The sequence below is a fragment of the Staurois parvus genome, unplaced genomic scaffold, assembly GCF_062004578.1.
Source record: "Staurois parvus isolate SC_StPar_1 unplaced genomic scaffold, SC_StPar_1.0 ptg000381l, whole genome shotgun sequence".
NCBI lineage: Eukaryota > Metazoa > Chordata > Amphibia > Anura > Ranidae > Staurois > Staurois parvus.
The window spans coordinates 1,740,340-1,765,268 of record NW_028318177.1 but is presented as its reverse complement, the minus strand read 5'-3'; the positions used below and the strand labels follow the sequence as shown (position 1 = coordinate 1,765,268).

The 24,929-nt window shown below is 41.5% G+C and overlaps 1 protein-coding gene across 1 annotated transcript in view; it reads left to right on the top strand.

The window, feature by feature from the left end:
• Positions 1–24,929, top strand: part of HOMER2 (homer scaffold protein 2) — a 253,399-nt gene that overhangs the window by 152,317 nt on the left and 76,153 nt on the right. Inside the window, exons 4-5 of the mRNA XM_089685711.1 lie at positions 4,924–5,016; positions 15,120–15,259. Coding sequence (XP_089541837.1) covers positions 4,924–5,016; positions 15,120–15,259 — 233 coding nt within the window. The remainder of the gene's footprint in view (positions 1–4,923; positions 5,017–15,119; positions 15,260–24,929) is intronic.

Below are 24,929 nucleotides of genomic sequence, written 5' to 3'. Positions count from 1 at the left end.
TATTGCTATTACCAGAGGTTCAGGGAATTTAGTATAGTTTGACTCATTGTGCAGTCTGGGGCATTAAATAAATTATGATATCAGTTAAGGCTTGGTTCACATTATTGTGGGCCACGCGGCCTGCGTTTGCTCGGGCACAGCAGCCCATGCATTTCCTGCACAAAAAAGTTGAGTGCACCTTTTTAAAAACGCATCCACAAAGAAACCGCATGGTCTTTTTGACAATGCAGTTTCCCTGCTGTTCCCACACCTACAATCGCCATGTGTGCTGAGATGTGTGGCGGTGCCATTCAGAATGAATGGTAGCCCCTAGCTGCTCTTACGAAATTTAGCTGTGGGTGCGGGAATTGATGTCGTTCCCGCAACCAGCTCGCATAATGTGTATCAGGGCTAACGTGGGGAGTGCTTAGTGTAGTACATTTAAAGCGAAACTTCACTGTCAACATAGACTATTTTAAATCCTGATGCTGCCAGCATTAATAATTAGATAGGAAGGTATATATTATTTACTTTAATATTCTATCTTGGGCAGCACAGTCACTAAATGGTTAGCACTTCCTCCTGGAAGTACTAAGGCTCGAATCCCAACCACGGCACCACCTGCCTGGAGTTTGCATGTTCTCCCTGTGCCTGCGTGAGTTTCCTTCGAGTACTTCAGTTTCCTTCCACACTCCAAAGACCTGCTAGTAGGTGAATTGGCTCCTGTCTAAATTGGCCCTAGTATGTGTATGTATGAATGTAAGTTAGGGACCTTAGATTGTATCCCCTTGAGGGTTAGGGATTGATGTGAATGTACAATACATATGTAAAGCACTGCGTAAATTAGTGGCGCTATATAAGTACCTGAAATAAATAATATTTAATATTTTAAAGATGGATTCCAAAAAGTAAATGCTACATGAATCATCTGCCCTGACTCACAATGACCACAGCCAGAAATTCTAGGGTTGATTTCTTAAAGCGATTTCCCAGCATAATAAATCATAGACACATGGATATATAGGCGAGTTTGCTTTGAATAAAACAATGAGTAGCATTTTTGGTTTGTGGTGCTCAGATGCAGTGTAGTTCCGCTTTAGAGAAGATCTGTTATCATTTTTGTACTGTTTTGTCTCCTACGGGTACAACGACATACATGTAGCACTTTGTCCTATGTTGCTAGGTGCTTTTTAACCCTAGTTATGAGGTCTGACCTGCCCCCATCCACGTTTGCCGCAGCTGATCTGACAACTTCTATGAAGGAGATGGCTGCTTCATAATGACAGCTTGTCTCAGCTCAGAACACTTTCCCGAGACAGGAGACGGGCAGCAGCAAGAGGAATGCGGGGGTAGGGAGGGCAGGACTTGTCAGTTTCTGCTTTTTGGCTGCTAGAGAAAGTCCTACAATGGATATAAAAAGTCTACACACTCTTGTTAAAATGTCAGGTTTCTGTCATGTAAAAAAAATGAGACAAAGATAAATCATTTCAGAACTTTTTCCACCTTTTAATGTGACCTATAAACTGTACAACTCAGATGAACAACAAACTGAAATCTTTTAGGTGGAGGGAAGTAAAAATAAACTAAAATACTATGGTTGCATAAGTGTGCACACACTTAAACGAATACTTTGTTGAAGCACCTTTTGATTTGATTCCAGCACTCAGTCTTTTTGGGTATGAGTCTATCAGCATGACACATCGTGACTTGGCAATATTTGCCCACTCTTTCTTGCAAAATCTGTCAGATTGCAAGGGTATCTCCTGTGCACAGCCCTCTTCAGATCACCCCACAGATTTCCGATCGGATTCAGGTCTGGGGTCAGGCTGGGCCATTCCAAAACTTTAATCTTCTTCTGGTGAAGCCATTCTTTTGTTGATTTAGATGTATGCTTTGGGTCATTGCCAAGCTGAAAAATTAAAGTTCCTCTTCATGTTCATCTTTCTAACAGACGCCTGAAGGTTTTGTGCCAATATTGACTGGTATTTGGAACTGTTCATAACTCCCTCTACCTTGACTAAGGCCCCAGTTCCAGCTGAAGGAAAACAGGCCAAAAGCATGATGCTGCCACCACCATGCTTCACTGTGGGTATGGTGTTATTTTGGTGATGTGCAGTGCTGTTTTTGCACCAAACATATCTTTTGGAATTATGGCCAAAAAGTTCAACCTTGGTTTCATCAGAGCATAACACATTTTCTCACATGCTTTTGGGAGACTTCAGATGTGGTTCTACAAAATTTTTCTTCATAAGAAAAGGCTTCCATCTGGTCACTCTACCCCATAGCCCAGACATATGAAGAATACGGAGATTGCTGTCACATGTACCACACAGCTAGTACTTGCCAGATATTCCTGCAGCTCCTTTAATGTTGTTGTAGACCTCTTGGCAGCCTCCCAGACCAGTTTTCTTTTCGTCTTTTCATAAATTTTGGAGGGACGTACAGTTCGTTGTTCTGTTGCACCATATTTTCTCCACTTGATGATGACTGTCTTCACTGTGTTGCATGGTATATCTAATGCCTTGGAAATTCTTTTGTACCCTTCTCCTGACTGATACCTTTTAACAATGAGATCCCTCTGATGCTTTGGAAGCTCTCTACAGACCATGGCATTTGCTATAGGATGCAACTAAGAAAATGTCAGGAAAGACCTAGTAGAACAGCTTAACTTTATTTGTGGTTAATCAGAGGCACTTTAAATGATGGCAGGTGTGTACTGACTTCTATTTAACATGATTTTGAATGTGATTGCTTAATTCTGAACACAGCTACATCCCCAGTTATAAGAGGGTGTGCACACTTATGCAACCACATTATTTTAGTTTTTTTTATGTTTACTCCCACAGAAACCTAACATTTTAACAGGGGTGTGTAGACTTTTTTTTGTCCACTGTATAGGCTGGGACAAGCTGCCGTCCCCTTCGTAGCTGTTGTCAGATTGGCCACAGAAGAAATTGGAAGGAGTGCAGTTCCGGGCTTGTAACTAGGGTTAGAAAGCACCTTGCAACATGTTCTTTGTTTCATAGCTGTAATGATGGATCTTCTTTAAGACCTAAATAAGTTCACAAAAATAGATTTGCAGTCAAATAGACTTTGTGCTAACAACTTCTGTTTTCCTCATCTTACCTCTGTTCCTGTTACAGCAGTTGGGGGTCAATATGACTCTGCAATTTCAAAGGCACCAGAGGTAGGCAGAGTTCGTTCTGTAATGTAACAGATCAGATATATCCCAATCCCTCTCTCTGTGTAGTGTGGCTATTACTCAGCTATGCCATCGCCCAGCATTGCAGTCTGAGGGTTGGAAGTAGTGTGTTCACTGAGAGAAGGAAGTATTTTGAGGCATTCCCTACTGAAAATTAGTACAAATGATGAAATGCGGGGTTCGAGATCTATAAAGAGATAATAAGGTGGTCTTTAAAATGGTTCACTTCTTATATACAGATATTATGTGCTGCCGAGCTGCACAAAACTGCTTAGATATGTGCACAATTGTGGCTATACAGTACAGTGTTGTTGGTAGATTCTGTTTTATAGTAAGCAGACCTATGCAGTGACAGTGACTAAACACTTCCTCTTACCACTTGAACCACAAAACTGGTGAAAAAAAAAAAAAGTTGGTGTGCAGTTATGTTCTTTCCTATTCCTAACCAATTTCCTTCATACGAACACCCTACTGTATATGCATTGGTCACTTTTTTCCTGGAAGATAAAACAGCAGTTTTCAATCATGAAAATCTGTTTATATTTAGTGTCGCTTACAATTCTACTATCCCCTCTCCTCCTCCTTTATTCAACAGGGTCACCCAAGGTTTTTTTTCTTGGACCTCTCCTATTTTCAATCTCCTTCCTGAGTCAGTTAATAGCCTCTTATGGTTTCCAGTATCATTTCTACACTGATGACACCCAAATCTGTTTTTCAACCCCTCAGCTTACAACATCCGTTCCATCACACATCAACTAATTTACTAACAGACATCTTGATGCCACACCACTCCCTCAAACTCCATATGTCCAAGACCAAGCTCATAATATTTCCTCCCCCATGTGTCCCTTCCCCTGATATCTCTGTCAAATTCAATGGCACAACCATCAACCCTTCCCCGCATGCCAAGGTGCTAGGTGTAATCCTGGACTCTGAACTCTCCTTTTGGCTTCACATCTAATCACTGTCTAAAGCTTTCCACCTCAACCCACACAACATCGCCAAAATACACCCCTTCCTAACCAATGACACCACAAAGCTTCTAACTTACTCCCTGGTTATTTCTCTCCTTGGCTACTGCAACTCCCTCCTCATTGGCTTACCTTTACATAGGTTATCCCCCCTTCAGTCCATCATGAATGCTGCTGCCAGACCATCTTACCAACTGTTCAGTGTCTGCTACTCCTCTCTGCCGATCCCTCCATTAGCTGCCACTCACCCAATGAATTCAATTCAAAATACTAACAATAACTTACAAAACCATACACAACTCGGCTCCCAGCTACATCAACCTAACTACTAACCTAGTCTCAAAATACCAACCTAATTGTTCTCTTTGTTCCTGACAGGACCTCCTGCTTTCTAGATCCCTTGTCACCTCCTCCAGGACTTTTCCTGAGCTTCTCCCATCTTATGGAACTCTCTACCCCAATCTGTCCGGCTATCTCCTACTCTGTCCACTTTTAGGCGACCCCTGAAAACCCTTCTCTTCAGAGAAGCCTAGCTCATCTCCACTTAACAACTGTATCTCCACTTTCTCCATCAGCTGATCCCCCACAGTAATCACCTTTTGTATCACTTGACCCTCCCTTTTAGATTGTAAGCTCTGATGAGCAGGGCCCTCTAATTCCATCTGTATTGAATTGTATTGTAAGTGTACTGTCTTCCCTCTTGTTGTAAAGTGCTGAGCAAACTGTTGGTGCCATATAAATCCTGTATAACAATATTTCTTTTTTTGGCAGTTTGCAGACAAATTTCAGGAAGTTAAAGAAGCAGCAAAGTTAGCAAGAGACCGATCACAAGAAAAAATGGAAACTTCCAGCAACCACTCTCAGGTAGGTTCTTGCACATTTTGAGGCATGCCAATTTGGATTTGGGGTTTCCTGAAGCCTGATTATAAATGCTTTTGTAAGCTTTTAGCCTTCCATCTTTTTTTGTGCTACCTCCATGGAGTTGCTTCCCCCATGTGAATGTCATTCAGGTGCTCCAAATAAATCAGTAGAACATCAGCAAAAGTCTGTTCAAGGTCCTCTATACTAGTCATTCCACCGCCAACTGCTGGAGGATCAGTTAATAAAACTTATTTTCCAAGTTGCTAGACCTAAACAAGCATTTATACCTTGCAGTCTAGGAGAAGCCCGACTTCAGATGGAAGATTTTTACTTTTTTCAGAGATAGACTTTAACAAATGCTTATTAAAAACCCATGGTAGGTTAATGGAAATTATTTTTAATTTTTAAACTGCAGAATTAAAGTTTTGGATTAACAGGTTGCTATATGCTCCACCAGTTTTCCTGTGCCAATATGGATGAGACCATTTGTAAGGCTGCGACATAAGCTATAGAGAACTGGAGACATAAACAGGTCTGTTTCAGTCACAAGCTGTTGAAGTCACTTCAAGCATTTCCATAGATTTTCAATAAAACCTCCAGTCCATGCCTAATTGCTGTTGTTATTGCTTAACCCCAGGGCACAATCAGCATGAGTGTATTTATAAAACCGTATGTGTGTGAAGGCCTTTTGCTCAGAGACTGACCTCTGCGGCTCCGGTAATTCTAAAGATTAAACATTAGCAGTGCAACACCGAGATGGTTCCTGGCTCTTAATGCAAGCCATGTACAGAGGATTTATGAGAAGGCCTGTAATATTGGGCCTTGGATGTTAAAGCTGAAGATCCAAACCAAGTTACCAAACAAATGGTGCTGACTTACAGGTTCATGCCTTGTTTCCAAATATTGCATTAGCAATCAAAAAGTGAAGGCAGGAGGCCCAACTTCTCGGTGTGACTAACATTTGGTCACAGACTAGAATTACATTCTGTTATCCCTATAAAGCATCCTTGTTATTAATGCTTTTTTTTTTTTTTTTTTGGTCTCTGCTTTTGCTTTTTTCGTAATGGCATTTGAAGACTTCACAGCAGCCTCCATTAAGTTTTGCTTGTTTTTCAGTGTTCATGAGATAAACAGGTTTCAGAATGCATCCAGTAAGGGCTCGTTCACACTTGACTGTTTTACCAACGCTTGCCAAACGCCCCTATAGCGTTTGGCAAGCGTTGGTCCGGCGTTTGCGGAGCATTCTTTAACGCTCAGCAAACGCTCCGCAAACACTGCATGCACGGTTTAGCGGTGGTTGCTAGGCGTTTGCCGAGCGTTAAAAACGCCCTACAAACGCCTATAATGAAGTTTGAATGGTGTTATCGCTCCGTAAACGCCCTGCGACCGCGTCGCAACCGCACCGCAAATGCCGGCTGGGCGTTTGCGGAGCAGCACCATAGACTAGAATAGGAGGCCTCAACTCCTCCTGACTCGTCCAGAGGCGTCCGTTTTGCTGCGCCACTACCGCTCCCATTAGAACAGCACCATGTGCTGCAATGTGCAGAATTGTCCGAGGCGTTTGGGAAGCGGTAAAAACACTTCCCAAACGCCTCTCTGCCGCCTGCACACAACGCTAGTGTGAACGTAGCCTTAGATGACTGTGGCCTTTATGTATTATTCAAAATAGTCGATTTTTTTCGCTTTATACAATAAAAGCTGTGCTTTTGACCTGCCACAGCATTGGAAGATTTTTACAGATACACATTTTTCTGTTTAATTGATGATGTTAACTGCCAATAAGCACACATATTTTGTAGGACCATGAAGAATACGCATTTCTCAATATTATGTCATTACATATCTGCTGTGCCTGCAGTTCACCTTGGTATACAGCCCTGGGAGCCTCCCGCTTTTAGCACTAACCCACTTAGTCAGTCAAGGCAAAGAGTACATGTAATATGCCAGGTACAGTAACCATTCTTGAATGATATCAAGGAAATCGAAATCTGAGCAAATGTTATTGTCGTGAAAATTCTGCTTTCTCTTTTTTAACTTAAAGTGGAACTAAACTCACAGAAATACTCACCTTCTCATTCTAGAGATGCGGAGGTTAAAGTGATGCTTAAAGCTGTCTGTACTTATCTGCTCTTTGTAATAGTTTTGCACATAGCAACCCAGATCCTCCTCTTTTCAGGTCCCCCGCCAGCGTTCCTGGTTTCTCCCTCCTGTCGGGTTCTCCCATAGCGAACAGCTTGCTATGGGGGCACCCGAGCAGGCACGCTCTTGAGCCGCAGCTCTGCATGGCCATTCACACACAGAGGTCGTGGCTCAGGCCCTCTCCTCCCTCTCTTGATTGGCTCACTGGCTGTTATTGACAGCAGCGTGAGCCAATGGCTCCTGCTGCTGCCTCAGCCAATCAGGAGTGAGAATCCCTGGAGAACCAAGGCTTATGTGGACATCGCTGGATCAAGAGGGGCTCAGGTAAGTGTTATTGGGGGCTGCTACACACAGGAGGTTTTTTACCTTCACACATAGAATACATGAAGGTAAAAAAACCTTGAGTCTCTGGAACCACTTTAAATCCCTAGCTGATCGCAGTCATCTTCTCCCCTGCTGCTTCCAGGTGCTGGGGTTTTGGCCTCTTGAGTGGCTAATGGTGGAAAGATGTCATTCTGCATCTGCGCAGGGTAGTCCATCATTGTAAACAGAAAAAAAGAGAGAAATTTGCCACAGTGGCTAAATTGTTAGCATTTCCACCTGGCAGTACTAGGGTCGTTAGTTCGAATCCCAACCACGGCACCACCTGCCTGGAGTTTGCATGTTCTCCCTGTGCTTGCGTGGGTTTCCTCCCACTGGGTGCTTCGGTTTCCTCCCACACTCCAAAGATCTGCTGGTAGGTTAATTGGATCCTGTCTAAATTGGCCCTAGTATGTGTATGTATGAATGTAAGTTAGGGACTTTAGATACATATCAATAAGTCTCTAGCAAGTGGCAACCTTCTAGGTGGTCAAGAGTGAGCAAGCTCCTCCACGTGGATGTGATGTAAGGTGCTTGGAACCAGGAAACTGACCAGGGGAACACCTGGAAGAGCCAGCAGACGCAGTAGACAGAGTGTGTATATTACATGGATGAGAACCACTGTGGACAGCAGGGAAGTGCGGCAGGCCCACAAAATGGCCACGATGATGTCAAATGTGATGTCGATAACCACCTGGAAGGTAGCCATCTGCTGTGGACTTATTGATATGCGTTTTAATATCGTTTAAATGTGAGTGCATATTTATTGTTTTTCATTTCATCAGTATGTTTTAATAAATGCTACACTTAGGTATTGGCGCTTTTCTCTCCTTTTCTCTGTTTATACCTGGTTTGCTGGTGGAAGCCTCCCCAGATCCTACTTGAGGATCCTACTTGAGAGAGTGCTGATGCCGCCATAATGTAATGTGTTTTTTATGGACTTTTCTCAAGGACTAAAAAGACTCCTTTCATTCCTTGCCTATTTTTTTTTCTTTTTTTGGCAGTTGCACAAGTGCCTTTCCTTTTTTTGCACTTGGGTACATTTAGGATGCTAATGCCCTTTACAAATATCTTTAGTTACAGTCATTCTGGCACAGCCAGAGCATGCCAGGAATGCACACCAAGCTGTGCATGCGCAGCTCAGTGTGCATTCAATGTAAGATTTCAAGCAGGAAATTATTTTTATTGTAGGAGAGACATGACAGAGCTGGCTGCTCACAGTTGTTTTATTAAGTTTAGTTCCACTTTAAAAGCCTAGCTCCATCTTTTAGTGAACTTAAAATATTTTGGACCAAACTGGCCCAAACAAACTATTTCCTTCATTAACACAGCTGTCAGCACAGTAAGAATATAGCATCAGCTACTATACAGTGCTGTGTTCTGTTAGCGGGCCCGCTCCTAAAACAAAATAGAGTTGGGCTGAGCGCTGCCCATTCATTCACAGGGAGCTTTGGGCGGATGATGTTACGATCTGTGCCTCAGAAATTGGGATACAAACTTTTACCTTGTTGGTTTGGAATACCCTCCAGTCTCATTCAAGTTTTCCATTGGCTTCTGATTTTGCAGTCTAGAGGAGACTTGACTGTATGGCACAAATAAAGGAAATAACAAAATGACAAATATTTATTTTGATAGGAATTCAGCATGCCTCCTTCCAAATCTAAAAATGAACAATTTCTGAGTTTATTTTTTCAATGCAAATAGACCTGCTTACCAGGTATGTGGAATGAAAATTTCATACTCTTGGAAAGGCGGACGAATGACGTCATGATCTCCACCTCAGCAAGTCAGAGGAAGCCTTGTCTTCATAAAATACAAAGCTTCTTTTGAATGGGTCAACAGTGCTCAGCCCTGCTCAATTTTGTTCCAAGAGTGAGACAATAAGTCCCCTCTTGTCGCTGTAACTCAGCTGAGGCTACATACAGTTCGTACTGCAGCGGCAGCCACTGCATTTGTTAGTGAAAGACATAGTTTGTTTGGACCAGCTTGGTCCAAAATCGTGGCGCTTCAAATGAAACTTTTTACACACTTTACTCTACATTAAAGTATTCTTACTTGCTTGTTCACGCAAATTTGACATCTTCTGAGAAGAATGAACTCCCATGTATGTGCAGGAGTAACATCATTTCAGCCCAGCCAATCAAAATGTCTGAAGATCAGAACCCAGAAGAAGATGGCTAAACATGTCAGTGGCCAGCAATGGACCACAACGCTGGAGTGGGGATGAGTATAGTTCCGCTTTAAAATTGCTTTCTTTGCAGAAGTCTGACATGCGGTTACCTGCTAAAACAGACCTGTAGCTGTGCAATCGGTATAGCTCATGCACCTTGCTGGTTGGGGAGCTCTTGCACGCCCTGCCCTCTCCTGCCCGTTACCAAGGCATGCTATGACTAGTGATGAAAAAGCTGAAAGAAGCAGTTTGCCTACTTTTCATCATCAGGTCCCTGCTAAGTCAGACCTATAGGTCTGCCTCCAACAAAACTTATACACCATGCTGATTAAAGAGCTCTTGCACACTTCCAAAATCTGACATTAAAGCCACAGAGGCATGCTACGGCTAGTGGTGGAAAGGCTGAATGAAATAGTTTTCGTCAGTACAGTGTGAATAGAATAGCAGGTAAATGGTTACCCTACTTTGGTATCAGTTCAGCTTTCGGTAAAAATACCTAGAGTGTGTGAACTGCAAAGCACTGTTCACTATTCCATCAACAGAAATACACAAATCATGCGGGAAAAGATGGAATGATGATAGAGCGGCAAGAGTGGCGGTTTCAAACTTTATATATGTGTTACTAACAGTAACCGGGTATGTGCTTGAATGTGTGCTGCCCCAAGCAGCTCTGTCTCCCATAGCCACAGTCTATGCTGGATATGTACAAATCTGTCCCCCCAATACTTAGAATACCTAAGCATGGTAGTGGTGGGGAAGTGCTGCTGAAGCCACTGGGCATAGCCGAAACACTAGTTTTCTCTAAAAACTAGGGGTGTTTTTGATCTGTGTTTTTCACCAAAAATAAGTGAACACTTTCTTTGGGCCAAATTTATATCTTATTTTTACTTTTTACATACAGAGTGGGATGTTTAAAAGGCCCCTTAGTGCACGTTACAGTCCAGGATTACACCTAGTACCCTGGCTTGAGGGAAGGGACTGACAGTTTATTATCAGTTTTCTTATCATTATTGATCTTGATGGAAAAGTCATGGAGGAGGGCACAAATGGGGGGAATATTATCAGCTCCGTTTTATGGTGTATGGCGGTGGTGTCAGGTTAGAGACTCTCTGTGCTCAGTACAGCCTCAGGGAATGCGATGCAGCCATATTTATGTAAACGAGTTTGGTTGCTGTAGGCTTCAGCACGCCATTGTTCTTTACATCATACTGGCAGAAATTGCCTTTTGGCAGGTTTTTCCCTTTAGGATGAAACTATGAAACGTTAAGCAGTATTTTCATGATTTTACTGTATGCATATTTATGCTGAATACTCATCATTAAATCTATGCAGTCTTCATGTTGTTTCACTTAAATGTTTCATACCCCATGGCAAGGCTTCCTTTCATGTAATTATCTGTAGTCCTGCTCCTGAATCAGACGACATGTGTTGTAGATCATTGCTTCACGTGCCTTGAGAAGGATATTTCTTATGAAAATTATTCTCTAAAGCCCAGGACTGTTATTATTGAAATGTCCCCGCTGATAAATTAGATGTTTCTCAAAAACGATGACAACCCGCACTGTGCTCTTCACAAGTCCTCTCCGTCCCTCATATTGATACACTGTTGATGAAATAGAATAGAACTATTCTCACTTCTAGGCTTCCAGCAAATATTTCCGTGGGCTCAAAGTCATTATCTGCTTGTCTGTGAGCTTTTGTGAGACTTCTGTAAGGGGAATGGTAATAGATTGAAGCACTGTATTATGAATGTATTGGCGATCTAGAAGAAAAGATTGTTTCTATTATCAAGGCAAATGACAAGAAAAGAAAACTGCTGGTAAAATGATGTTAGGTCATTTTTTTAAAAACAAAATTCAGTTTAGTTACTGTTTTTATTTATTGAAAAAAGTCATGCTAATCTTTTTCTTTGTTATTTACCTTCCTTTGCAAACTAGCTGAATTGTTAAAGGCTTACAGCTGTAGTGCCTGCCACTTGCTGTAAAAAAAATTTGAGAAAATGGACAAGACAGATCTGCTTAAAGGGACATTGTCCTGCAGCTGTTTCCCCTGCCTCTCAGTCCCTCTTCCGTAAAAATGTTCACTGAAAAGAATAAACAACACAATTTTTATCTTGCACATGGCTTCTACCTGCTTCCAGTAGGTATTGGTAAGATCACTGGGCTGCACTGCAGGATCATGGGAAAACTGAGGTTTCAAATGTGTCAAGAAGATGCACTGTGGGTTACTGAGGGATTTGGGATCCTCAGCTTTACCAGAATCCTGCCAGAAGGTCTAGTGCAGCTTTTTTTCAACAAGGTGCCATGGCACTTGGGGTGCTTTCTGGATTCTTCAGGGGTAACTTGACAAATGCCAAAAACTTGTTCCAAATTGGCCAAAAATTGTCAACATGCTGGCTTTTGTTACACAAAGCCACAGATTTTTTATTGTGCAGCACTAGAACTTTGGGTACCGTACAACTGATAACAACTGATACCATCATAGGTTGATGTGAAGAACATCGGGCACCTGAGGACATCCTTGTTTGCCCCTCTCCTGTTATTCAATACAAGAATCATGTTAGCTGAATGAGGGAGAGAAACTGAAGGAGAAGAGAAATGCTGGACTATTAGTCAGTACCAGTGAGCAAAGATCTATTGATTTGTAAAAATCACCTCTAATGTTTGGTATTATAGATGTGTAGAGGCTGCTGTAATTCTGGGGCCAACACCACTTGGCACAATCAGAGACGTAATACCTGAAATCTTAGCTGCCTGTAAGAGTGGTATTCGGACCACCACTGTAAGGGCAGGTATTTTACCCACTGAGCACCAATGTAAATGCCTGCCCCCCCCCCCCCCCCCTCAATTACCCAATGATTTGGTTTTAGCATGGGTTCCCCAAGAACTGAGCTATTTTAAGGGCTCCTGTCGGACAGAAAGGTTGAGAAAAGCAGGTCTGGTGGGTTGATTTGGCTTAGGCAAAACAACCAGGTTTTTTTGTTTTGTTTTTTTTTTTACATTTTGCTGATGTTTTATTTTCTTTCTTGGGTGTGTTGCATGGAAGGTGGGGCTTTTGTTCTTATTGCTCAGTAAAAAGCTGTGGAAAATCAATGTTTATGTTATTTACAAAAAGCCAGAAGGTTTCTGGTTTTCTGGATGCTGCCCTGAGCCAGAACTCAGATATTTATTCTTTGGGGCCATGTTATGCTGGATCAATCACTAATTTTTTGAAGACAGATTCCTTTTGTCCTTTAGAAAATTTAAGAATGCAACTTGAATCTGTTTCAGATGACTTTATAGGTCTGTGAAACTGTGCTTTCCCAAAAAGGAGCAGAATAGGCTTTGCCTCTTGATCCAGTACTGGCCACTTGAAGCTTTCCATAATGAAGGGCATTCTCGGGTGTATATATAGTAAAGAGCCATGTCTGTGCATTTCGAAGTAAGCCTCAACAGTCATTTAAAAGACTAATGACATGTAGATCTCTGCATGTGTGCACTATTTAATAGAACAGGACCTGCATCTTAGCAGTTAATATAACAGCTTGATATCCAGATTTTCCTGAATCTGCCAAATCGGAAGTCATCTTCTAGTACCATCCTTATTAAAGTTTCTCTGTAATTTGACATGAAAGCTTGCAAATCCATCGGTAATTCCTATCATTTTCTGAGCTCACACACTGACAGACAAGGGCCTCTCCTCTGATAATTGTGTGTCAAAGTATCGCTGATGCTGTAATGTACTCATCAGGGGTAATACAGACAACGCTGTGTGTTTGAAAACATAGGACTTCTAATGTATTGGAGCATTACTGTGAAGTGAAAATCATAGATGAATGTACGGTCTTGTGTGGAATCCTGCACTAGATAAAATATGTATATTATATAATGTACTTTGTTAGAAGATAAAATGACAACCATATATTAACTTTCCATTAAAATTTCTGCACATCCAGGGTGCCTTGAATTTCAATAGGTCCGGGATAGGCAACTTTAAGGCATGGATGCCAGGCTGAGCATGTGATGTCATTTTCAGTTGCACCCAGAAGATCATTATTTGGCACGCACAGAACCTTGGACTAGCCTGCCAGAGAATAGGGATCATCCAGTGGGTACCTGCTCCCAACAAGAGCAGCGCTTCTGCCGTAGGCTATAACTGATAGCTCACTTGGCTGTCAACTACAAAGCATGGCCTGCCAGTCTCTACCTGCAGCCCACCCACCTCCATGGCGTTTCAAAGGCCTGCCACTTACTTTCAGTTTCTGACAATCCTCCCAGTACAGCATAGGTGTGGCTGTGGATATCAGTACCATCCACCTACCTTCTTCCCCCCTTCCCACAGTAGATCCATCAGCTGCAACAGGTATGTTTGAAAATCCTCTTCCTATTTGATGGTGCTGGAATTGACCTGATCTGTGGTTTAAGGGTGAAGAAATTGTGACTCAACTGAGGGTGCCCTATTTGTTTATTGGCACATTGGTTGTCTAAAACTTGTAAATTGACATACATGGGTCTGTGTATAAAACATTTGCTGTGCAGATGTCTTAAGCATTTGAACAGGCACCACAAATGTTCACTATTTTGTTTGTAATATGGTTATCTCCTATGATCATCAGCATCATCTCGTGTCATAATGTGGTATTTTCCTGAATACCTCAAAGTACAGTATTATGACCACTGGATGGAACTGACAATCGTAGTAGATAATCATATTTCAAACAATACAACAAACGTGTGATGTACAGCAAATATTTTATACTTGGTGTGCATGACTTAAAGCGGAGTACCAGCTGAAGAAAAAAAAAATAAGTCAGCAGCTACAAAAACTGTAGCTGCTGACTTTTAAAATACAGCCACTCACCTGTCCCTCGGTCCAGCGGTGTTCTCACCACCCCTGGTTTCACTGGCCGTCTTCTCTCCCTGGCGCCAGCATTTTTAGTGTGGGCACCCGGCTGTGACAGCTTGCCGCTTCACAGCCGGGTGCCCACTGTGCATGCACGAGAAGCGCTGTGCTTTGTGAATGGCCCCGTAGTCTTCTGGGACCTGTCATGTGTCCCAGAACACTACACGGAGGGAGGGTGGGGTAGGGGAGAGTACAACTTCCACTACCGATCACCTAGGCGATCGCTGCGGAAGTGGGAGCGGGTACCTGTCAAATGCGGGTACCCGCTCCCAAAGGTGCCAATCCTTAATGGGGAGCGGGGGACAATTCATTAAAGCGGAACGTCCCCCTTTGGGTGGAACTCCGCTTTGATGTCAAAGTTACTTACCCCTGCATTAAATACCATATTTGCAGATATAGGTATGAATGTTAGAGCTGATTAAGAGACATGATTTAACAAATATGACTTTAGTATGCTTTTAACACTACCAGGGCTGGGTAAATCCCATGTGTAGTTTTGGCAGATTGGCATTTACTATTGTCACCGTTTTAAATGTTTCTCTTTTTGTCTGTTTAGGAGTCAGGGCGGGAAACGCCATCGTCCACGCGCGCATCTAGTGTAAATGGGACAGATGATGAAAAGGCTTGCCACGGAGCACCCCCTGACTCTGAACTGAAGAACGAGAATGATAAACTAAAAACTGCCCTTGCACAAAGGTAACACGCTCACTGTGATTCCTCATAGTCATCGCCAGGTTTGATTCCTTTTAGAATACTGACGATTCTAAATTGGGGTTGATTTACTAAAGGCAAATAGACTCTTCACTTTGCTAGGAAATTTTCCGTAAAGCTTAGTGAATAAGGTGAAGCTCTGCTGACACCCATCATCCAAACATGTTCAAGCAAAAATGTTTTGTTTTGTTTTTTTTATTATTGATTTATTTCTTTTTATTTTCTTGCACGTGATTAGGTATTTTTTCTAAAGTAAATTTTCACCGCATTCAGTAAGCTCCAGGGATAACGCCTTTGCAAAGTGAATAGCCTTTTTGAGTGTTCTAAATCAACCCCATGATATAGAAATTGGTGTTATTGTCCATAAGAATAATTACAGGTTACAAAACACCTGCAGACACCCTATTGGTGCATGCCGGCTTGAACCCACATATTTGTGGTAAATAAACTGTAGATTAGGATGGATGGTTCTCCAAAGCAAAATCTGAGACTGCAGCCAGCATCAGCGAAGAGTAGGGGGAATACACTCCTCTGATCTGATCCCAATTTCTCTTCAGGCAGCACTTACATTATTGTACATACTTGCTGCTCTGCCTGGTGCTCAGCAGGACTATCTGACCAGCGGGATTCATTAAAGCTTAACTCCAGGCAAGCAGCTAAATACACATTTTGTCACCTTTTTAAATATACAATTTGAGTACCAGAGCAAGGGTTTACAGCATGCTGGGAGACAGACAATACAGGAGACTACGTATTTTACAAAAGTGTAATAAACATGGTTAACATTCACTGAATGCTGGCTGTGGGCATCAACATTTGATGATTTACAGTATTTATTACTTTTTGCAGGCATTTATATCTTGCTGGCAGTTTATGTAGGGCTGTATATACTCTTCGGTCACATCAGCTTTTCTCTTCTAGGCATACAATCTAAAAGTCCCCAACTCACAGGCACACACATACTAGGGCCAATTTGCACGGAGTTTGTCCCACTTTCCAAAAACTAGCTGGGAGGTTTATTGGCTCCTGTTCAGATAGTATTCTGGTCAGAATTCTAATTGAGGGCCCTAGTGCTTCAAGGCAAATGTGCTAACCACTGAACCACTGTTTACATTTGTGTTAGCCCTCTGAAGAGGGATCCACAGTGGTTCACTTTATAGAGGGTGTTTTATGTTGCCTCCTGACTACCTGTTTAAATCCTTAAAGGCCTACACCACTGTGCTCAAATGTTGTGCATTACACGTGGTTATAGAGCAGTTGCAGCACAGCCACATTCACTTGTAGTACTGCCTGCCAAACGCAACGGGGAATAATTTTTGGCTCGCTCAGATGTAAAGCAATGGCTTCGATAACAGTTCTAACAATTACAACAGATGCAGGTAGCTCTTATTTGTATCACTTTTGCAATGTTTCACTACGGCTGCGACAAATTAAAAACTAATTTCCTTCAGTTCATAGATAACTCAAAGTCACAGAGCTGAACTTGGACAGTCAATTGATATGCTGAGAGACTAGTCCCCCATCCGGTTGCCTGCCTTGTGATTGACAGTGGATGGCAGTGGTCGTATTCCATAGCCACTATTCCATCCAAAAGCTGTCATTCACAAGGGAGGTGGATCCGATGGGGAACTCGTCTCACCATTCCCCATCAGGCTGCACCCACCCAACAACAAACCTCAGTTGCTGTTGCACCATCTACTATGCTCTTTATGAGTTCCACACAGAATGCCTCCATAATGCCATTGTGTTGATGAAAACATTGTGGCAAATCAGACAGGTATAGGGATGGATGAGGTATATTGGTTATCAAGGGGTGTATTAATGGCACATGTGTATTATCAAGCAGTATTAAAGCTGAATACACAGTTGAAACACATATGTGTACTCTCTTATCTCTGCAAGGATTCACATTTCTGACCAGCCATTTTTATGATTCAGACAGGAGCATGGTGCAAAAAGGTAGGAATAGAAAGAGCAAAGTGATGGCTACTATGCTGCTGATCCTTCTTTGTCCAATCAGGAGGCAAGGGGTGAGAAGATGACATCACTCTATCACTTAACAGAGAAAATTGTGTCACCTTCCCATCCCCGGCCTGCTGATTAGACAAAAAAAGGAACATAGTGATGAGTCATCACTCTGCTTATTCTGTTTTTTCCTCCTGACATTGCTTGTCACTACAGATGAAATGCAGCAGAGTGTTTCTTTTTTTTGGCTTGGAGGTTAACTTTAAGTGGAACTTCATATCAGGCATATTCGCTTTTTCAGGAACAGCACTTCTAGTGGAGTTATACTTGGATATAAGGCTTCATACACAAAGGATGTTTTTTTCCTCCCCTGGACACCTTTGTCCAGAGGAGGAAATTGCGGTTTACGAGAAAACACTTAAAACGCGTTTTTCATGTGTGTTTATGGGCGTTTGGTGGTAATGCATTCTACAGCATTAATTTGTTCTGGCAAATAGAAGGCATTAACACATGAACACATGAATGTGTCTAAATGTATCTAGTGTTAATGCGCGTTTTTGGCTTTTTTTTTTTTTACCCGTATGCTCCTTTTCGGAATGTGATGCAAATTCTGAATGTGATGGTTTTTATTTTTTGCTTCTAAACACCTGTAAATACCTATATGTGCATGGCCACAAATGCTACCATGGAGGGACATATAGAGGCAGACAAACATGTTAAACACCTGTAAAAGCAGTGTTTTTGACATCCTGTGTGTGTGATGCCCAAGATTTACAATAAAAAAAAAAATGGGGCAGACTTGATGGGCCACTTGGTCTTTTCTTCCCCTCTTCTCTTTTCCTAATGATGCATTCTTAACACTTTTTCTTATGGTCCCAATAACAACTTACTTGATTTGATTAGCTTAGAACATCCAGAAACTTCAATCCATGTTGAATTGTGTTACATAATGTAGACTCAAATATAAGGGCATTTTGTGGGATAGATCTGTAGTTGTCCTGTCATAGTTCTGTACACAGTATGGCAGGTTTTTCATATGAATCAGATATAAATAGAATTGTGATACATTATTTGGAGCCTTCAGCTATTGTCACTTAAATTTGAGATGGACATGGCCGCCATGTATCCAGAAGGCATAATGCATCATGGAATGTCCCATGGGCAGAAGCATGAGCAGCATTTGGCTCAGAAGTCACAGTAAATTAAGGTGACATTGCTCACTGCTCACATATGATGAATAACAGAAAAGCCGAAAGGAATCCTTTACTCTTGGCACTGTACAAGCCATTGTCCTCACTACTCTACGGTCACTCTCTAGAAATCGCTCTAGGAAATCTGCTGCTGCTCTAGAACACCATGGGAAAACAAATGCTTTTATTTGGCTTTTATCATATTGTTAACATTTGCACGTGAAAAAGTTATAGCCCCTGCCTTGTAACTTCCTAAATATCCAGCTCTAGGGGTCATATATGCAAAAGTCAGCATATGTGTTCAGATAGTCTTTTCTGCTGTAGGTAATTCATATTAGGGGTGATTCAGGAAGGCATTTGTAACACATTTCTGGTGATGTTTAATCAGTCAGAAACCTTGCGCCAAATTCATGAAAACCTTGTTACGATTTCATTGTTAGTACTAACAGGTGGGACATATTCCAGTTTATACACTATTAACATATGGCGATACAGTGACAAACTCATAAAGAAATAATGCATCGATGGTAAGCAAAGTGGACCTCTCCCTTGGTGGAGTAAATTGTTGATTGTGTCGCACATGTAATTGTGTTCATAGTTCAGATGATTCTGGGACAAAACTTGTCTTTAACCTTGATTTTGTACACCTGTGGCCATGGAGGTGATTGGAACACCTAAATCCAATGATTTGGAGGGGTGTCCCAATACTTTTGGCAATATATTGTATATACAGTATACGTCCTGGACAGAAAGGGGTTTTAGTAGGATCATGGCTGCAGCTGCAAACATGATTTTGGTACTGTTTTTTTTTTTAAAGCTGATAAATGGCCTTCAGTTAAAGGCAATCCAGTCTGCTGTTTTTGTTTTTTTGTTTTTTTTCTCTCCCACCCCTGATGTCCCAATAAGAGGGTACCTGCTATGGAGGCACTCGTGCAGTCTTGATCCAAAGTCACACACAACATGGCTCAAATCGCATACTATTCTTTGTGGTGCAGTTTGCATCTATACATTTTGTATTGACACAAATCGTACCGCAAAGTATCGGTACTCGGTATTAGCAAGTACTTGGCGGAAAGCATCGGTTTTCGTACTCGCCGGTCAAAAAAGGGTATCAATACATCCTTAATTCCCTAATGCAATTCCATTAGTATCAGTATAATGGTCACACTTCATTTATGGCATTCTATGGTTACCACAATCTAAGACTACGCTTCTTTCCACAGGGAAAAAAGCTACTGGGTTACTTCTGTACATGACTAAAGAAGGAGAGGTTCAGGACATATTGTTGTCCTGCCACAAGATGGTAGTGTTGGAGGAGACCTTCTTCCTTCCTAATCCACAATATATAAATAAGCCCAAAGATTGCTGTAACCATATGATGCCATAAACCTAGGGTGACCACCATACTGACATCAATGGAACTGCATGGATGCCTTTTGGCCCTTTCACTACCGGTCCTGAAGATGGAGCTATCTATAAAACACTGCAACTGTTACTTGTGAAATGGAACATAGTATCATCCAAATATATAAATGGTCTTTGCAGTGTATCAAAAAACAATTATATCGTGCTTCATATGCAATTTTTTTTCAACTTTTATATGATGCGATTAATAGATTTGGTAAACTTTTTTTTTATATTCATGTGTGTAATTTGTGTTCATGGGTGCTGACCAGCAAGTCATTTCCTGATTTGAACATAGTCCTCAATAATTGGCAGTTCACTGATTTGATTTTAATCTACTCAGTGAATATATTTAATTTGATCATAGAGCAATACAAATGCACAGTTCTTATTCTACTAAAAATTGGGGTTTTTCTGCCTCTGCCACCACTGAAAAGATCTTTCATAGTTTCCTGTGCCCTTGACCCCATCATCAATCCAAAAAGTGAGGGTCAATCTACCAAGTAGGCAGTAGACTGTAATGAAAGCCTATGCCAGACATGTCAATTTGGTATATTCTGGGCCATGTCGAGCCCTCTCATGCCTTTTCTTGAAGCCCTGAGCTGAAGTGACTTCATAAAAGTGTCCAAAAAAAGCAAACCCTGCAAAAAAAGATAGGTGTTTGCCTCCCCCACTGCCTGTGCTACCAAAGGCCATGCTGATGCAGGGATATCATCAAATGACATCTCTACAGAAACCAACACTTCTGGGAGTGTCAAATTCTTAAATAGCCACTGCACTCATTGATTCCTCCCACAGACCCCTACATCATAAATGTGTCCTACAGTAATGTAGGGATCAGTGGAAGGATTTAGTGATGGGGCTGCTTTAATAATTTAAACTGAATGAGGCCCCAGTTGATGAAGGTTGCACTGTTTTTTGTTTTTTTTATGTATAACAAAAAAGGGAAAACTGTGTGCTAAAACTGTGTATAAACCCATTTCAGCACCATGGAGAACTCCAGTAATACGATTTGCCTCCAGGTTAAAGTGTATGTAAAATGTAAACCCCTACAATACCACAATGAACTTATCTTATTTGCTCCCATTTGGTCTGCTAAATTTACCATTGAACTTGTTTTGCTATATCAGTTTAAGTGTAAAAAAACAAAAAAAAAACGTTGATTTTTGCAGAAACCTAAATCTTGTGAGTGGATTATGTCCTATGCTGTAGGGGCTGAGAGGTCTTTGTTACTTTTGATCCATTAGTAATGAAGAAGGTAGGGCTGACCACATGTTTAAAAAAACTCACAGCTGAAAATACACTGTTGTCATGTCTAAAAACTAGGTAGGAGCACACTAGATTTTATTTGTCAGTTTTGGTAGCAGCTTTGTTGAACAGTTATCTTTCTGTACTTGCATTCTAATTAAATGGATAAAACATGGAGAAATGTGCATGTATTGCAACATTTTGTTTACATGTATTGCCTGTGTTTATATATACTGTACAAGTGAGGTCAACATTTGTTTACTGGGCAGATTCATTCTCCTGGTACACATTCATCCTTCTGCAAATAGGGGTGAATGAGACTGTGGAATGACATCAAATGTTGAGTGGATGTCAGGATTCACTACATGAATCTCCCAGTGAATCCTTCATACAAATACTCCACAGTTTGTTGATATTGCCCACTTGTTCTATGTGCCATAAATGCTCAGTATGCGAGGTGTGATAATTTAATTCTTGGAATGCCCATAGTGTAGCAATTCACACTCAAGCATGTTCTGACATGTTCTAACTTGCACTCCCTTGGGTCTCAGGCCAGTTGTCTCATCATTACGGAGTAGCAGGAGAGATAACACGTTTGTGCTTTGCACTGTGAGTGATGGGAATCTAGAGCAGCGGATTAACATCCAATTTTGCATGAAAACAAGCAAAAATGCACATGAAACTTTATCAGTGTTATAAGGGGCTTATGGTGAGCATTCAATGAAGACATCAAATGTTTTTGAATGATGTTCAAAGAGGGGCAGGAAGATGACCACAATGACGCAAGAAGTGGGCAGCCAAAAACACAAAGGACGGATGCAAATGTGAACAGAGTGCAAACACTTGTATGCTCAGATCGAGTGTGCAAATGATGGCAAAAGAACTGAACAGGAAAACAGTGCGGCAGATTCTAACAAAGGATTTGGGAATGAGAAAGATTTCCCCAAAGATGGTGCCGCAAATCTTGACAGAATATCAGAAAGACCATTGTCTTCAAATTTCATCCGATCTTTTTAAGAACGCAGAGTTGTTTGATAGGGTTTTTACCGATGATTAAACATGGTGTCTCCAGTATGATCCGGAAACAAAACGCCAAAGCATGTAGTGAAAAACTAAGAATTCACCTCGCCCCGATGAAAACACGCATGTCTTGTTCTCAGTTCAGAACCATGGTGGTATGTGAGTTCACTACGAGTTCAAAGAGCATGGTACAACGGTCAGAATGAAATGGTTATGGGAGTGTGTTCAGAGGAAAAGACCGGAACTCTGGCTTGACAAGTAGATTCTCCACAACAATGCTCCTGCCCATGATGTTCGCAAGTTCCTGGCTCAGAAATCCATTCCAAAACTTGACCCACCACCTTATTCCCCTGACTTGGCACCCTGTGACTTTTGACTCTTTCCAAAATAAAAATATGCCTTAAAAAGGACACACATTTGATGACATACTGGACATCCAGCGTGCCAACGACAAAGGTACTGTGCAGGGTTTCTGGCAGTGGCAGTCGTCTGGAAAAGTGCATTGCTTCACAAAGGGACTAATTTGAAGGTGACAACAGTGGCTAGTATGTAGGTAAGCAAACATTTTTTAAACCGTCCATTCCAGGAATTAAATTGTCACATATTGTACAGCCACAGTGCTGATGGCCGCAGTTGTCTGTACTCTTACTTACCCATACTAATAAATGCAATATAAAACAGGGTTGTTGCTACTACCTTGATGTCAAACTCAGCCAACCCCTTGTTCCCCTATCTGCAGTATTACATAATGCTCTACTAAAAAATTCCAACTATTTTGGTTTTGGTGTTGCATCCTCTTCCCACTCCACTTCAATATCCAAATTCATCCTTCCTCCCCTAAAAAAAATCCTATTTTCTGCTTCATTGTGAGCATTCCTGTCCACTTAACACTGTGTGTGCATTCCTGATGCCACAGAAACCAAGGCTTTTCATCTGCTCCCTGTATGTCCAAGAACCACACAGTAAACACACAGTATTTTCAGCTTTCAATATGTGTTTTCTAGTCATAAAAATCACATGGGAACTTTGAATGTAGATAGCTTTGTTTGTAGTGTAAAAAAAAAAAAACTTTTATAAAAGTTAACAATGGAAAAATGTGAACCTCAGAAAATTATGCCACGGACTAAACTGAAATTTCTAGTTGCTTGGCTGATCCCGTGGCAGATCCTGTGGTTTATGTATGTTGCATCACTGATGAGTGTTTCAGGTAAAACGTTCTGACATTTGTGTCATATATTTTGCACTTTTATGCTGACCTTATGGCTTGAATGCTTCCTAACAAGAGTTTTGGTTGTGAATTATGGACTTTATAGGCACATACACAACACCATTTGTAGTAATAAAAAAATATATAATTTATTAACATAAACTGTAAAAACAATTGATTCATAAATAAATAAAAATTCAGATACTCATTGTGGAGTGTGATATACCCCAATATAATGCAGTAGAGGCACCCAATTATGGTATTATTGTTGAGTACCCAAACTCGATATCCAGGTCCTCCAACTGCGGGGGCTCCACCTTCCACAGATTTGTTCTGCTCTACATGTTTCACGATTAGAATCGCTTCTTAAGGAGCTTTTATATAGCATCTATGTAGAGGAAAAATACATACAATGACATACATGTATTATTATCCCTTTCATAACATAACTTGAAGTGATATAGAATAGTTCTAAGAAAATGTACACTTACTAAAAACAATTAGTGAATCATACAATAGGGCATACACACTCCTGGGGCGAGAAATGTCCCCACAGACTATTACAGGGCCAGTCACAAGGTAAATGCGGGGGGAGGGGGTGCACAGCAAGCTAAGGGAAGACAACACAGAGGAACCATATACCCCAATACAGTAAAGACATTTTTCAGGGCTTCACTGCATATTATCCAGGTTACTGCAACAGTACTTACTAGGGTCCCTGACAGCTATATATGTACTTAGAACTCGCCAACAGTGCCTTCCATGCCATGCGGTCCCACAAACAGGATCTATACAATAATGACCCATGGAAATTATTAGCTTAGTAAAAATAATAATGTATTTGTATATGGCTGGGGTATCTATAGTGAAGGAAATAAGTATTTGATCCCCTGCTGATTTTGAATGTTTGCCCACTCACAAAGAAATGATCAGTCTAAAAATCGAATGGTAGGTGTATTGTAACAGTGAGAAACAGAATAGCAACAAAAAATTCAAAAGAAATGCATGTTTAACAAATGATGCACTGATTTGCATGTTCATGAGGGAAATAAGTATTTAATCCCCTTCACAAAACATGACTTAGTACTTGGTGACAAATCCCTTGTTGGCAATCACAGAGGTCAGACATTTCCTGTAGTTGGCCACCAGGTTTGCACACATCTCAGAAGGGATTTTGGTCCACTCCTCTTGGTAGATCCTCTCCAAGTCATTAACGTTTGGTGGCTGACGTTTGGCAACTCAAACTTTCAGCTCCCTCCACAGATTTTCAATAGGATTAAGGTCTGGAGACTGGCTAGGTCACTCCAGGACTTTAATGTGCTTCTTCTTGAGCCACTCCTTTGTTGCCTTGGCCGTGTGTTTTGGGTCATTGTCCTGCTGGAACACCCATCCACGACCCATTTTCAATGCCCTGGCTGAAGGATGAAGGTTCTCACCCAAGATTTGACGGTACATTGCCCCGTCCATCGTCCCTTTGATGTGGTGCAGTTGTCCTGTTCTCTTAGCAGAATAACACCCCCAAAGCAAAATGTTTCCACCACCATGTTTGACAGTTGGGATGGTGTTCTTGGGGTCATAGGCAGCATTCCTCCTCCTCCAAACATGGTGAGTTGATGCCAGA